At 45.0% G+C, this 13,981-nt stretch overlaps 2 protein-coding genes across 2 annotated transcripts in view; one reads left to right on the forward strand and one right to left on the reverse strand.

Moving 5' to 3' along the window:
* Ttc9c (tetratricopeptide repeat domain 9C) overlaps positions 1–7,323 on the reverse strand; it is a 12,785-nt gene extending 5,462 nt beyond the window's left edge. The window contains exons 1-2 of the mRNA XM_005351907.3: positions 6,539–7,323; positions 322–504 (exon numbers count right to left, since the gene is read on the reverse strand). Coding sequence (XP_005351964.1) covers positions 322–504; positions 6,539–6,776 — 421 coding nt within the window. The 5' untranslated portion in view covers positions 6,777–7,323. The remainder of the gene's footprint in view (positions 1–321; positions 505–6,538) is intronic.
* Positions 7,324–8,185: 862 nt separating this feature from the next.
* Hnrnpul2 (heterogeneous nuclear ribonucleoprotein U like 2) overlaps positions 8,186–13,981 on the forward strand; it is a 14,220-nt gene continuing 8,424 nt past the window's right edge. Inside the window, exons 1-7 of the mRNA XM_005351984.3 lie at positions 8,186–8,927; positions 11,171–11,306; positions 11,599–11,675; positions 12,296–12,435; positions 12,833–12,923; positions 13,019–13,131; positions 13,524–13,787. Coding sequence (XP_005352041.1) covers positions 8,390–8,927; positions 11,171–11,306; positions 11,599–11,675; positions 12,296–12,435; positions 12,833–12,923; positions 13,019–13,131; positions 13,524–13,787 — 1,359 coding nt within the window. The 5' untranslated portion in view covers positions 8,186–8,389. The remainder of the gene's footprint in view (positions 8,928–11,170; positions 11,307–11,598; positions 11,676–12,295; positions 12,436–12,832; positions 12,924–13,018; positions 13,132–13,523; positions 13,788–13,981) is intronic.

Genomic DNA, 13,981 nt, shown 5'->3' on the forward strand with positions numbered 1-13,981 from the left:
TCTCTGTGGTTTTGGAGCCTGTCCTGGAACTAGCTCTTGTAGACCAGGCTGGTCTCGAACTCACAGAGATCCGCCTGCCTCTGCCTCCTGAGTGTTGGGATTAAAGGCGTGCGCCACCACCGCCCGGCCCCTTCTGTTTATTTGTAATAGCTGTATATATTAACAGGAATACTGGATATAATTCAATACATGACATATACAGTGTGTAATGTTAGAGCACAGCAATTAGTTCTGTCATCTCCTTAAACACTGATCATTTCTTTATACTAACAACAGAACAATTTTATATATGCTCACCACCTTAATGTTCCTCTCACTCACCTTTAGGTTGCTTATTGACAGCAGCCAGCAGGTAGTGCCGAGCCTGGTCATAGTCCTGCAGATGGAAGAAGGCTACTCCAGCCCGATACAAGGCCTTGGCATTATCAGGTTGTCGTTCTAGGACTTTCTGACTGTATTCCCTCACTCGTTCATAGTTCACTGGCTCCATCTGGAGGAGACAGGCTAATGGATCAAGTTAAAAGGAGAGAAGGTAGGCTTATAGGAGATTCCACTAGCCAACTCAAGGCATTTCCCAATATTCATTTATTCAACTAATTCTAAAGTGTCTCCCATACCCATACCCTCATCTAGGAACTGGAGATATAAAAGTTTTGACTGACAAGCTGGCTTAGTGGGTAAAGGCTCTTGCCAGCAAGCTTGATGACATGTGTTTGATTCTTGGGAAGAAGAGAACTGACTCCCACAAGTTTTCCTCTGCTGTTCCCAACATGTGTCCAGTGTCATGTTTGAGCACACATGCACACACAATAAATATATCAAGTTTATATATGTATTATATGCATGCAGGAGCCCGAGGTGGTCACAGAGGCATCAGATGCCCTGGAACTGGAGTTACAGATGACTGTGAGCTGTGACATGGGTGCTGAACCAAACCCAAGTTGTCTGTAAGAGGAGTAAGCACTTTTAACTGGGAAGTCATCTTTCCAGTCTCCATACTTTAAATTTTGTATTCAAAACTCTCTCAAGCATGGCATGGTGTACACATCTGTAATCCCAGCACTTGAGAAGTAGAGATTCTAGGAATTAGGGATTAGGACTCTAAGGTCATCTTCAGTGTGGTGGTTTGACTACCAACGGTCATCAGAGAGTAGCACTATTTGAGAAGGAGTAGGAGGGTGTGGCCTTGTTGGAGAAAGTGTGTTGCTATAGGGGGTGGGTTTTGAGGTTTCAAAAACCCATGCTAGGCCCAGTTCTCACTTTTCCTGCAGCCTGTAGATCAGAATGTAGCTTTTAGCTACTGCTCCAATGCCATGCAGGCCACCATGCTCCCTGCCATGATGATAATGGACTAAGCCTCTAAAACTGTAAGTAAGCCTCCAATTAAATGCTTTTCTTTTTAAGAACTACCTTGATTGTGATGTCTTTTCACAGCAATAGAACAGTGACTAACACTTGGCCACATGGGGAATTTAAGACCAGTATAGGCTACTACATAAGACCCTCTCTCACAGTCTACCCTCCCCTTTTCCTCCCCTCTCTTTGGTGCTGGGGATCATATGGAACTCATCATTGTATCTCTTCTACCTAGTGCTGTGTCCTAACTTCTTGGTCTCATCAGGTCTTATACTGCAGCATTGTTAATGCTTGCCATTATGTGAGGAAAGAACAAGCTATTCTATCTTTTCACCCACAGTCCACAATCAGTGTTAGTCTCCATTTAATGGATGAAAAAAAAATCCAGGCTCAGATAAGCAACTTGCCCAAGATCTCAGAGCTTGTAAGTGAAATGAGCATGAAATCTGAACCAAGTCCTGTCATCTTTTGTTTTTTATTTCACAGTGTTCTGAGGTAGGGGATCTCATATAGCTGCAGCTGGCTCTGAATCCTCTATATATTGGAAAATGATGATCTTGTTTCCACATACCCAATCAGTAGAATTACAGGCGTGTATCTACACACCCAACGTTTAGTTTGGTTTTGTTGAGTCAGTGTGGTGGTTTGAGTAAGAATAGTCTACACAGGCTCATGTGTTTAAATCATTAGGGAGTGTCACTATTTGAAAGGATTAGGAGGAGTGGCTTTATTGGAGGAAGTGTGTCACTGGGGGTGGGGTTTGAGGTTTCAAAAACCTACATTAGGCCCAGTGGTTCTCGCTCTTCCTGCTGCCTTCCAATCCAGAAGTTGAACCCTCAGCTACTTCCCAACACTATGTCTGCTGCATTTCGCAATGCTCCCCACCATGACGACAATGGACTTAGACCTCTGAAACTGTAAGCAAGCCCCCAATAAAATGCTTTCCTTTATAAGAGTGGTCATGTTGTCTCTACACAGCAGTAGTACTGACTGAGACTGTCAGGTTCTCACTTTGTAGCTCAGGCAGTCCTGAAACTCCAGTATGGCCCCAAACTCCTATTGTTCTTCCTACCTCGGGCTTCCAGTACTGGGATTAAAGTTCTGTGCCACCATGCCAACCTCATTTCCAACAACATCATATAGTATTAATACACTATTTTCTTGGCTGATTAACGGAATCCAGAATAAATCTTGGTTAGGAAGCAATGTTCAAGACAGTGTTCTGCCTTAAAGAAGGGTTTTAGCTTAGCAGACTGATTGATTGCCTGGCATACTTGAGACTCTTGAGTTCAGTCTCAATACCACCAAAAATAAATGTAAAGGAGGTATGTTGTGGGACAATGATCTTGTACCCTGTAAAGATTTGTTAGTTGTATTGGTTCAATAAAATAGTGATTGGCCAGTAGCCAGGCAGGAAGTATAGGCGAGGCATCCAGAACAGGAGAATTCTGGGTAGAGGAAAGGTTCGGTCTGCAGTCATCACCCAGACCAAGAGGAAGCAAGGTGAGATTGCCTCACTGATAAAAGGTACCAAGCCACGTGACTAGCACAGACAAGAATTATGGGCTAATTTAAGATGTGAGTCTTAGTTAATAAAGCCTGAGCTATTAGGTCAGCCAGTTTATAATTAATGTAGACTTCTGTGTGTTTCTTTGGGACTGAACGGCTGCAGGACCTAGTGGGACAGAAACGACTGTCAACAGAGGTGGAGTGATGGTTCAGTGGTTAAGAGCACATATTGCTCTTGCAGAGGACCCAAGTTTGGTTTCAAGCACCCACACTAGATGGTTCACAACCAACTGCAACTAAAACTCCAGCAAATTTGATGCTTTCTTTTGGACATCAAAGGCATCTGCTTTGACATGTACACATACCCACATAAACACATACACATAATTAAAAATAAATAGTTGGGTGTGGTGGCACACACCTTTAAGGAGGCAGGAGCAGGTGAATATCTGAGTTTGTGGCCAGCCTGGTCTACAGAGTGAGTTCCAGGACAGCCAGGGCTATAAAGAGAAAACCTGTCTTGAAACCCTGCCTCCCAAAAACCAAACAAATATTTTCTAAGTTAAAAAAAGAAAGGGAAAGATACACCCTATTTCACAGCTATTGGAATAAATATATTAAAGTTAAATCATGCTCAGATGGTTGATTCAGGTATAATGAAGTCAATAACAAGCTTGGACTATATTTGCATCCCTGCTACAACACCCCCACACCAAGCAGGCTTTTCACAAGGTATTCTCCACAGGTCAATTAATCCAGCATTTTAGCTTCAATACTTTAACTGATAACTATATACCTATCACTAACTATGTTCAAACATTAAACTAAGGACTAAGAAGAACAAGGACGGTATCTTGATGATTATTTTTATAAGATATATGTTCTTATGTGTATGAGTGTTTTGTCTGTATTTATGTATGTAAACCATATGTGTGCCTGGTGCCTGTGGAGGTGAGAAAGGGGGTGTTGTATCCCTTGGGACTAGATTTAGAAATGGTTGTAAATCACCATATGGGTGCTGGGAATTAAGCTCCAATCCTCTGCTGGAGTAGCCAGTGTTCTTAACTATTGGGTCATTTTTCTAGCCCTGTTTAGTCTAAATAATACCCCCCAGTTTGATGGGGGATATATAGAAACCGATTTCAAAAGAAATACCTTTCTGTAATACTGGCCATTAGGGGATGGGCTTGGTTAGGTAGGAGACCCACCAACAACCCACAAAACAGAGGAAATTTTAGACTTTAGAAGGCGGAGATTTTTGAGCTTAGAGAGGGTCTGAGTTTAACAGCTTAGTAAGTGATACAAGCTAAGATATAAAGCACAAATCCTATTGTCCAACTATACCTTTGGGCCCCAGCTATGAGCTAGGATTTTAGCAGCTTAGCGAAAGTACACTAGGATATACTGCCTGACTGATCTTGACAGGGGTAGCAACTGAGATCGAGCAATGATTAAATAATGCCATTATCCTGCAATAAGAATTTAAGCTCTGGGAATTAAGACTGTTTGCCGGGTATAATTTTAAATCCATTTGTTGCTAGATTAGTTCTAGTTTCCTTAGACTAATCTGGAAGAATTATGACCCTTAACATAGATCATGTCACATCTATGAATCCTATAGAGCCATCCTTTCTTAAATTGAACATCTCAGGACTCTATCTACTTCCATTTTCCAGTTTATTCTTACTTGTTTGAGACAGGGTCTTAGCATACATCCCAGGCTAGCCTGGACTTCAGACTTGAAGTCACTCTTCTACTTGGACCTCCCCAGTGCGGGGATTACAGGTATAAAGCACCACGCATTCTCACTTAGTCTCCTCTGCAGTACTTACTGTCTGATATACCATGTTATTTCCTTTGTTTCATGAATATAGGGATTGTTATCTGTCGTGTTACACTGCTAATCCTCAGCATTTAATAACTGTTGATCAGAATTAAGTTGAAACAGCTACTGTTAGGGAATGGGCTATGAATGCCTTTAGTTCCAGCACTGTAGAGGCAGAGGCAGGCAAGTTCAAGTCAGCTAAGCTATCCAGAGCTGCACAGACATTGTTGCAAAAAGAAACAAAACACCACCATAATTACTATTATTTGAGTTCCAAAATTATTGCTGGACACACTGGGAAAAAAATACCCTTAGCTTCTTATCATAACTAAGGAATATTGTAATTTCAAAAATTTTTAGTGCTGATATTGTAGATTAGTGGCACAGTTTTTGGTTAGCATGTGCAAGGCCCTGAGTTGCACAGCTCCACTCCAACACTGCTTGTATGTGTGCATGCAATATATGTGCGTGTATACATATTTAAGTTTATACATCTAAGAGTGCTTTATTTATATACATATGTATATGTATGTATACATCTAAGAGTGCTTTATTTTTATATATCTATGTGTGTGTGTATATGTATGTGTATTTGTTCGTTTGTTTGCTTGAGATAGGGTCTCTATGAAGCTCTGGTTGGTCTGGCCTTAAACTCACAGAGATGACAAAGATGTTTACACACACACACACACACACACACACACACACACACACATTTGGTTTTTCGAGACAGGATTTCTCTGTGTAGCTTTGGAGCCTGTCCTGGAACTTGCTCTGTAGCCTTGAACTCACAGAGATCCTCCTGCCTCTGCCTCCTGAGTGCTGGAATGACAGGTGTGCACCACCACCACCCGTCCACAAAGATATTTTTAAAATAAGTAGCCAGATAATAAATAAGCTGACACCTATAATCTTAGCACTTGGGAGCCAGAGGCATAAAGACTGCCAGGAGTTTGGAGCCAGTTTGGTCTACAAAGTGAGTTTCAGGCCAGGCTGGGCTACATACTGAGACTCAAGAAAAATCAAAACAATTTTAAAAAAGCAACCAATAGGGAACATAACAGCTCCTGATAAAATACATAGCCTCAGTTTACATTGTTAGAATTTCTTACTCTGCTATAAATTAAGTTGATTAGTTCTAAGCTTGATTTTGTCTATCATAGAAAAGACTAAAAGGTCTCTTATCAATTAAGGTTATTCCTAGCAGAACTGTTCTATCTTCATACAAAGACATAGGGAAATGGAAAATACTAATTATCCAATGTCCTTGATTTCTACAAAAAATATACTATCAAGCACAATTGATCTACACTATCTAGAGCCAGTAACGTGTTTCCCAGATGTTAAATTTCCTTTAGACAAAAGCACTTTTTCTCTACAGTAGGCAAAATATTCTAAAGTTAGCAACATTCCTCCAGATAAATCAATTGGCGGTCCCACCCAAATCTACTAGATCAAAGATTCTGGAGTTAGGGCCTAAGAGGTTCTATTTTTACAAACATCTGGAGAGTTTGTAAAAATCCTGCCTGCTTAAGAGTTCTCTACTGATTGGAAACAGGTTCCAATTCATGCTGAATAACCAGATGACAGCGAAGAAGAATGTATTTTTTTCAGTGTTCACAGGGTTTGATAGTCTCTTTTTTGTTTGTTTAGCTTTGTTTTTTGAGACAGGGTTTCTCTGTGTAGCCCTGCCTATCCTGGAACTCAGTCTGTAGACCACTCTGGCCTCAAACTCAGTGATCCACCTGCCTCTGCCTCCCGAATACTGAGATTAAAGGCGTGCGCAGCCTCTGCTTTGCTGGATGGTCAAGTCTTGATGTTCTACCCACCCTCCAGCCCTGCTCTTACCAGCTAGGTTGTTATAGCAGTCCGTCTGAGTGGTGTGCAGTATGTTTTCTTGCTCCGGCGTGAGAGCTGGGCCCTCAGGTCCTAGACTGGGTATCGGGGAAGGCAGACTTGGATCCAAGCCCCGCAGCTGAAGAAGAGCTCGGTGGTACCTACTCACAGCATCTCGGTACTTCCCTTCCCGGTAGCGTTGGTTCCCTTCCTCCTTGAATAGCTGAGCCTCCTGCAGGCGCTTCTCCATGACTGTTAGAATTGTTAAATGAAGGATCAACTGAGGCTGTGGTGTTGGGATCAAAATTATTGCTTTGGGAAGTCTACTACAAAGGAGCAGAAAATAACTCTCCTTCGGGAGGATTTGAGCTTTGATGTTTTATAGGACTACAGTCCAATTGACCCCCTTTTCAGTTTCCACAAGTTCCGCAAAAAAATGAGTAAGGTGGAGGTAGTGAAGCCATAGGCCAAATGATGATTTCCAAAAGAAGAGATCCTGGCGTGAGTATAGACTCTAGGAAGATTCAAAGGCCCAGCTAAACATCCGAAGTGTGTGACAGCCCGCAAAATTCTTTTCCTTCTTTCTCTGAGGCACACCCCCTGACCTGGAAGAAGATGGAGTAGGCGGGAACAACTGAAACAGGTCAAAAAGGTTTCGCTCCTTCCCAAGCTCTTTATTTCTCTTTATTCAACAAGCATTTGTCGATGTCTCTGCTGTTAACTGAAGGAGCGAAGTGAATGAGGCCTGAGCCCCTGTTCCGCTGGCGAGGCAGAAGAGGCCGTGTGCACTGGCAAGTCCTACAACCGCACTACCGCAATGGCCCAAGCCCGGAAGTCTCCAGCGATTCAGTTTAAGGGCCGGCGCTAGGACAGGAAAAGACCCGGCCTGCTAGCAGTTTGGCATCTAACGGGGCGCGCGCATTGCGTCACATCACCCAATCAGAAATGAGTCCAGAAAAGTAATCCCGCAGAAACGACCCCGCCTCCCCAGCGGACCAACCCGGAAAAAAAAAATTCCCGGCTACTTCTCCAATAGGAAAAAAAGCCGCACGATATCAGACGACCAATCAGAGCAACAGACTACGATTCAAGATGGCCAATCAGAGAGGCAGAAGGCGGGGTTGGCGCGTCTGTTGCTGGGTAGAAGTTTAAGCCCAGAGAAAGAGGCCCGGGCTTTGCTCGTTCTTCCTTGGTACTGGAAAGCCCTTTGCCTACGAGCCACGAAAACAACTGCTGTGCACCCGCCAGCCCTCCGGCTTGTCTTCGTTTATCACTCTCAGAAGAGGCGGTCAAGGAATAAGGAGGCGAGGACATCAAGCTTGACCTAGGATGCCTCGGCAATTGGGAGCGATCAGGAAGTAAGAGTATTGACAGGGTGGGCGGGGCTCTGGTGCGACTGCGCAGAGCCTCCAACTGAAGTACGGAAAGAGAGGCGCACTCCCGCTTCCGGGCTGCGAGGCACTTGAGCCGCAGCCAGCCTTTTCGGCGCAGGCCCCCTTGCGGCTGCGCAGTTAGGACGCCTCCGCTGATTGGCCCGGATCTGTGAGGGGAGGGAGCAGAAGTGAGGGAACTCCGTCGTTCTCGGCGCGCACTCGCCCGCGGTCGAGAGTCGAGTTCCCTGGAGGCTGCTCCTCGCCGCCTTGTTTTGGGCTCCGTGAGCCGAAAGGGGCAGGGCAGAAGAAGGCTACACAAACACGCCGCGGGAAGAGCGCGGCCCCTGCCGCTGCCGGCGTCCGCTTACTAGCGCGGGCTCAGTACTGGCGCGGGAGGCGGAGGCGGGCGGCGGCGGCGCCTGCGCGGTCGGGCTCGGTCGACAGTTCGCAGGGGAGGAGGCGGCGGGAGGCGGAGGAGGCGGCGGCGGCGATGGAGGTGAAGCGGCTGAAAGTGACCGAGCTGCGGTCGGAGCTGCAGCGGCGGGGCCTGGATTCGCGCGGCCTCAAGATGGATCTGGCGCAGCGGCTTCAGGAGGCGCTGGATGCTGAGATGCTGGAGGACGAGGCCGGCGTTGGCGGCTCCGGGCCCGGCGGGGCCTGCAAGGCGGAGCCTCGGCCTGTGGCCGCGTCGGGCGGAGGCCCGGGCGGGGACGAGGAGGACGACGAGGAGGAGGAGGACGAGGAGGAGGACGAGGAGGCGCTGCTTGAGGACGAAGACGAGGAGCCACCTCCTGCTCAAGCTTTGGGCCAGGCCGCGCAGCCTCCTCCGGAGCCCCCGGAGGCGTCAGCCATGGAGGCCGAACCCGAATCCTCCGACACACCGGCGGAGGCCACGGCCGGGTCAGGTGGGGTAAACGGTGGTGAAGAGCATGAGACCCGCAAGGGGGAGGAAGACGGGCCGGAGGAACGGAGCGGGGATGAGACGCCGGGATCCGAGGCACCGGGTGACAAGGCCACAGAGGAACAAGGTGAGGAACTTGCAGCAGAGCAAGGCTCCAACCTGCCGGGTGCGTCCCCGATCCAGCACCCCACCCCGCAGCGCGCGATCTAATTCCTTGTTTCAACTTGCCCGAAAGCGCACGATTCCCGCGGCTGTGTGATGGGATTCCCCAGGGAGCGGGGTTTTCACTTGCCCATCTTTTGGGGGGTTTGGGGGCTTTGTGGCTCCACGGTTCCTGTCTAACGCGATTCCTCAGTGTTAGTGGATGGAAGTGTGTTATTGGTATGGTGTGCGCGCGCGCGCGCGCGCGTGTGTGTGTGTGTATGTACTGCTTTCGAGCTACCTGTGGATCAGCCTTTAGCGGAAAATTTGCTGGGAAATTGGCCGACTACAGGTACCCGTTAGAAGCTTAGACCTTCGGCCTAGCTGACAGTCAATTTCTTACCGTCAGATCGTTACCCAGTGAGCAGTCTGTGAAGTGTTGCTATGTCAAACCCATGTTAGAGCACACGCCTCACAGAGCCTCTGGATAGCTAACCTTGCTCCTTCCTGCTGCAGCGCTGGCAGACTGTCTCTGTGAGCGGTTGGGTTTAATCATTAACTAGCAAAGAGAAAGAAAGCCTTAGGCTGGTAACTTTTAGTAGCATGTTAGTTGCTTGAATGGAGCTTTTTCCCTTCTCCCACTGTTGTGTTTTAATTCTCCTTCCGAGTCGGTAAATGAGCATATTTGTAGACTTATCCTTCCGCACTGGGGCCTTTAAGGTCCCTGACTTCCTGAGGTGGAATGATTGAGGGGTTCTAGTGGGTAAGTTGAGTAACCTTGTGGTAGAATATGTGTAGCGACTTTTCCCCAGGAGTTAGTGACCTTTCTCCTTTCTTTTGAAATGCTGGCACGGTTAGAGCTAGTCCATAGTGTCTGTCAGGAGGGAGAGCTGCTTCCCAGTCTTCCTTTCAGTTGGATTGCCTGAGGTTTTTTATTTGTTTTTTGCATTTTTTTTTAAGGCTGTTATTGTCCTGTACTTGGAATCTATTTTTCAATGGCTGTATACAGAGTATAGTTTTTTTGGGGGGGGGGGGTTTGTTGTGTCTAACGTTCTGGAACAAAATCTCTATTATATAACCCTTGACTTGTTTGTATTCCAAATAGCAGATAAGATATTGACGGGTAAGAGAGCACTTTAGAGGAATTGTCAAAGACTATTAAGCCTTCAAAACATGAAAGCCTAAGGGGAAAAACCGTGTGTACTCCTTGTAAAGAGTGGTGCTGCCGGGCTTAGTGTCACGCCTTCAGTCCCAGCACTTGGGAGGCGGAGGTAGGCAGATCTCTGTGAGGTGGTTTGTTTTTTTTTTGTTTGTTTGTTTGGGTTTGTTTTGGTTTTGGTTTTTCTGAGACAGGGTTTCTCTGTAGTGTTTTCTTTCATTCATTCATTCTTTCTTTCTTTATTCCTTTATTTTATTTATTTATTTGAGCCTATCCTGGAACTAGCTCTTGTAGACCAGGCTGGCCTGGTTTACATAGAGAACCGCCTACCTCTGCCTCCCGAGTACTGGAATTAAAGGCATATGCCACCGCCTCCCAGCTATATTGTGAGTTCTAAGACAGCCAGAGCTACATAGTGAGACCCTGCCTAGAAAACAACAACAACAAAAAGAATGTCGCTAAATGTACACCACCACCTTCCTGCCCCAAATTCCATGCAGTCAAGATGTAGTGTTATTTATGGTTCACGTGTGACTTAATCATTTGCTCTGGTAACTTTCAGTTCAAATTCCTGTTAAAAAATATAGCTGTGCATTTTAAGGCAAAAAAGACAGTCTCTTAAAGAAATTGTAAGGCTTCTGTGCCATTTACCTGCTGAGAAATGTTAGAAAATAGTCATTAAGTACTTGCTGTAAATTCAAATCTGATGAGAACTGAAAGAAATTCACCTGTGAAGATTTTTAAACGACTTCAGGGATATTTTTCTATCCTATTAGTGGGGAGATCTGTCAGGTTGGCTTGAATGAAGTAGATACATTTAGAATGGAAAATTTGCCCAACTTTTTCTATTTCTTGACTGTATTTAGCTCACAGCGCCCCCCCCCCATCTTAATCAATAAAAAGATACTGGAAATAAAACATATGGATATAAAACATATGGCTATAATAGGAACACTTTCACTCAGATACCCTCTGTTTCCCCATATTGGTCAACTCAGATTCTCTTAGTTCTGAGCTTATTCTATGCTCCAGTATAAAAACTGCTGATTTTCTTTCCCTCCCTTTTGTAGGAGATGACCAGGATAGTGAAAAGTCAAAACCAGCAGGCTCAGATGGTGAGCGGCGGGGGGTAAAGAGACAGCGGGATGAGAAGGATGAACATGGCCGAGCTTACTATGAATTCCGAGAGGAGGCTTACCACAGCCGGTGAGGGAAACACTCCCTTGATGGGAATGTCTGCTCTGCTTTTGGTATTCCTGGCGTTGATTGGACAGTCTGGAAGGAGGGGTGGATTGAAAAATGGAATAGATCTTTATAGGCATAAGTTTTAGAGTAAATAAATCTATGATGAAAGCTATTTCCTTTTCTCATTGACTGAAAGAAGCTGTCTGCTGGAATTTGATAATTCACTGATACTTTAAAATGAACAGTGCCACACAAACACCTCCAAGAAAGTAGCTTTGGTTATATTGCATTTGCTCTCCTCTCCTACCTGTAGCTCGAAGTCTCCACCACCTCCAGAAGAAGAGGCAAAAGATGAAGAGGAGGATCAGACTCTTGTGAACCTGGACACATGTATGTATAAAGCAAATTGCTTTGTTTTTGTTTGTTTGTTTGTTTGTTGTTGTTGTTGTTGTTTTTTGAGAGTGGGGCCTTGCTGTTTATCCCAGATTATTTTCCAAATTGTGATCCTCCTGCCTTAGTCTCTGGCATGATCTAGAACTGACTTTTGAGAGTAAAACTTGATGGCTTGAATATTTGGACAGTTTTTGTATCCATTCATGATAATTGGGCATAATGGTGCTCTCAGCACTTGTCAAGTGTTGAGTGTTGTAGTAAACCGGGCATATCTTTCGTGTTATGTTTCTTTTATTTAGATTTATTTACTATGTATACAGTGTTCTGCGTGCACACCAGGAGAGGGCTCCAGATCTCATTATAGATGGACGTGAACCACACTGCTGTGGTTGCTGGGAATTGAACTCAGGACCTCTGAAAAAACAGCCAGTGCAGGCAGGTGGATCTCTGTGAGTTCAAGACCAGCCTGGTCTACAAGAGCTAGTTCCAGGACAGGCTCCAAAGCCACAGAGAAACCCTGTCTTGAAAAACAAAAACAAAAAAAAAAAAAACCAAAACAGCCAGTGCTTTCAACCTCTGAGCCATCTCTCCAGCCCTGTATCTTTCCTTCTTAACAGATACCTCGGATCTCCATTTTCAAATAAGCAAAGACCGATATGGAGGGCAGCCACTTTTCTCAGAAAAATTTCCTACCCTTTGGTCTGGAGCAAGGAGTACTTATGGAGTAACAAAGGGAAGAGTATGCTTCGAGGCCAAGGTAAGGGCTCTTTCAAGTCAGTTATTAATTTCAGCTGTGTGTTGGCCGCCTAGCCAGTACTTTATTAGTGCAGAGAAGGCACCTGACTTAACATACCTTAACTCTGAGCAACAAAATTGACCCTTATGACTTTGTTTTGTTTTCTTGTTTGTTTTATGTGTTGGGGATTGAACTCAGGGCCATGTACATATATCATCAGGTGCTTTATTTCTGAGCTCTATACCCAGACCTACAAATGTGGTCTTTGGTTTAGGTTTAATGAAAATTGTTTTTCTGATATTTAGCTGTGATCTTTTTTTTTTTCTTTTCAGTTTGTATACAAATCTTATCTTTGTAACTCAGACTTTGTACCTGCATTGCTCAAAGTACCTAAGAATTCCTTTTCTGACTTGACCAGGTAACACAGAATCTCCCAATGAAAGAAGGCTGCACAGAAGTTTCTCTACTCAGAGTTGGGTGGTCTGTTGATTTTTCCTGTCCACAGCTTGGTAATGTTATTTTTTAACTTCTTGCTGTGTTTATTACCATATTGCTCACTCTGTGGGAACTTTACAGCTAGATAATTGATTGTTGACTATCCTAGGTGAAGATGAATTCTCTTATGGTTTTGATGGAAGAGGACTCAAGGCAGAGAATGGGCAGTTTGAGGAATTTGGCCAGACTTTTGGGGAGAATGATGTCATTGGCTGTTTTGCTGTAAGTGTTCCTGTAAATTGTGGGTTTATAGCAAAGAGTAGATGAAAGGCTGAGAGGATTCAGCTGTGCTTCCTACCAACTACTGGCTTTTATACATTCTATGCATTGCTTAGTTGTTTGAGCTGTCCAGAACCCCAGTATTTATTTACTTATTTCTACATGTATTGCGGGGGCATATCAGAGTATATATGTGAAAGTCAGAGGACAGTTTTCTCCTTCCATGTGGGTTCTAAGGACCAAAGTCATGTCATCATACATGATGACATGTGCCTTTACCCACTGACCCCTCTCTCCATCCTCCCAACTAAAGAAAAAAAAAGTAAGCTGTAAGACTTCATTGTCCTTAAAACCTGTATCAACCTGTAAGTGCTCTTGTGCTTTTGTCCCTGTAGAATTTTGAGACTGAAGAAGTAGAACTTTCCTTCTCCAAGAATGGAGAAGACCTGGGTGTGGCATTCCGGATCAGCAAGGAATCTCTAGCAGATCGAGCCCTTCTACCCCATGTCCTGTGCAAAAATTGTGTCATAGAATTAAACTTCGGTCAGAAGGAAGAGCCCTTTTTCCCACCACCAGAAGAGTTTGTGTTCATCCATGCTGTGCCTGTTGAGGAGCGTGTACGGATTGCAGTTCCTCCTAAGACCACAGAGGAGTGTGAGGTATGCCAAATTGCAGAAGTATGGGCCTCGTGTTTTAGAATAGTGAAGGCTGGTGGCGCACGCCTTTAATCCCAGCACTCAGGAAGCAAAGGCAGGCGGATCTCTGGGAGTTCGAGGCCAGCCTGGTCTACAAGAGCTAGTTTCAGGACAGGCACCAAAGCTACAGAGAAACCCTGTCTCGAAAAAAAAGAAAA

This window comes from Microtus ochrogaster, chromosome 8, assembly GCF_000317375.1.
Source record: "Microtus ochrogaster isolate Prairie Vole_2 chromosome 8, MicOch1.0, whole genome shotgun sequence".
NCBI lineage: Eukaryota > Metazoa > Chordata > Mammalia > Rodentia > Cricetidae > Microtus > Microtus ochrogaster.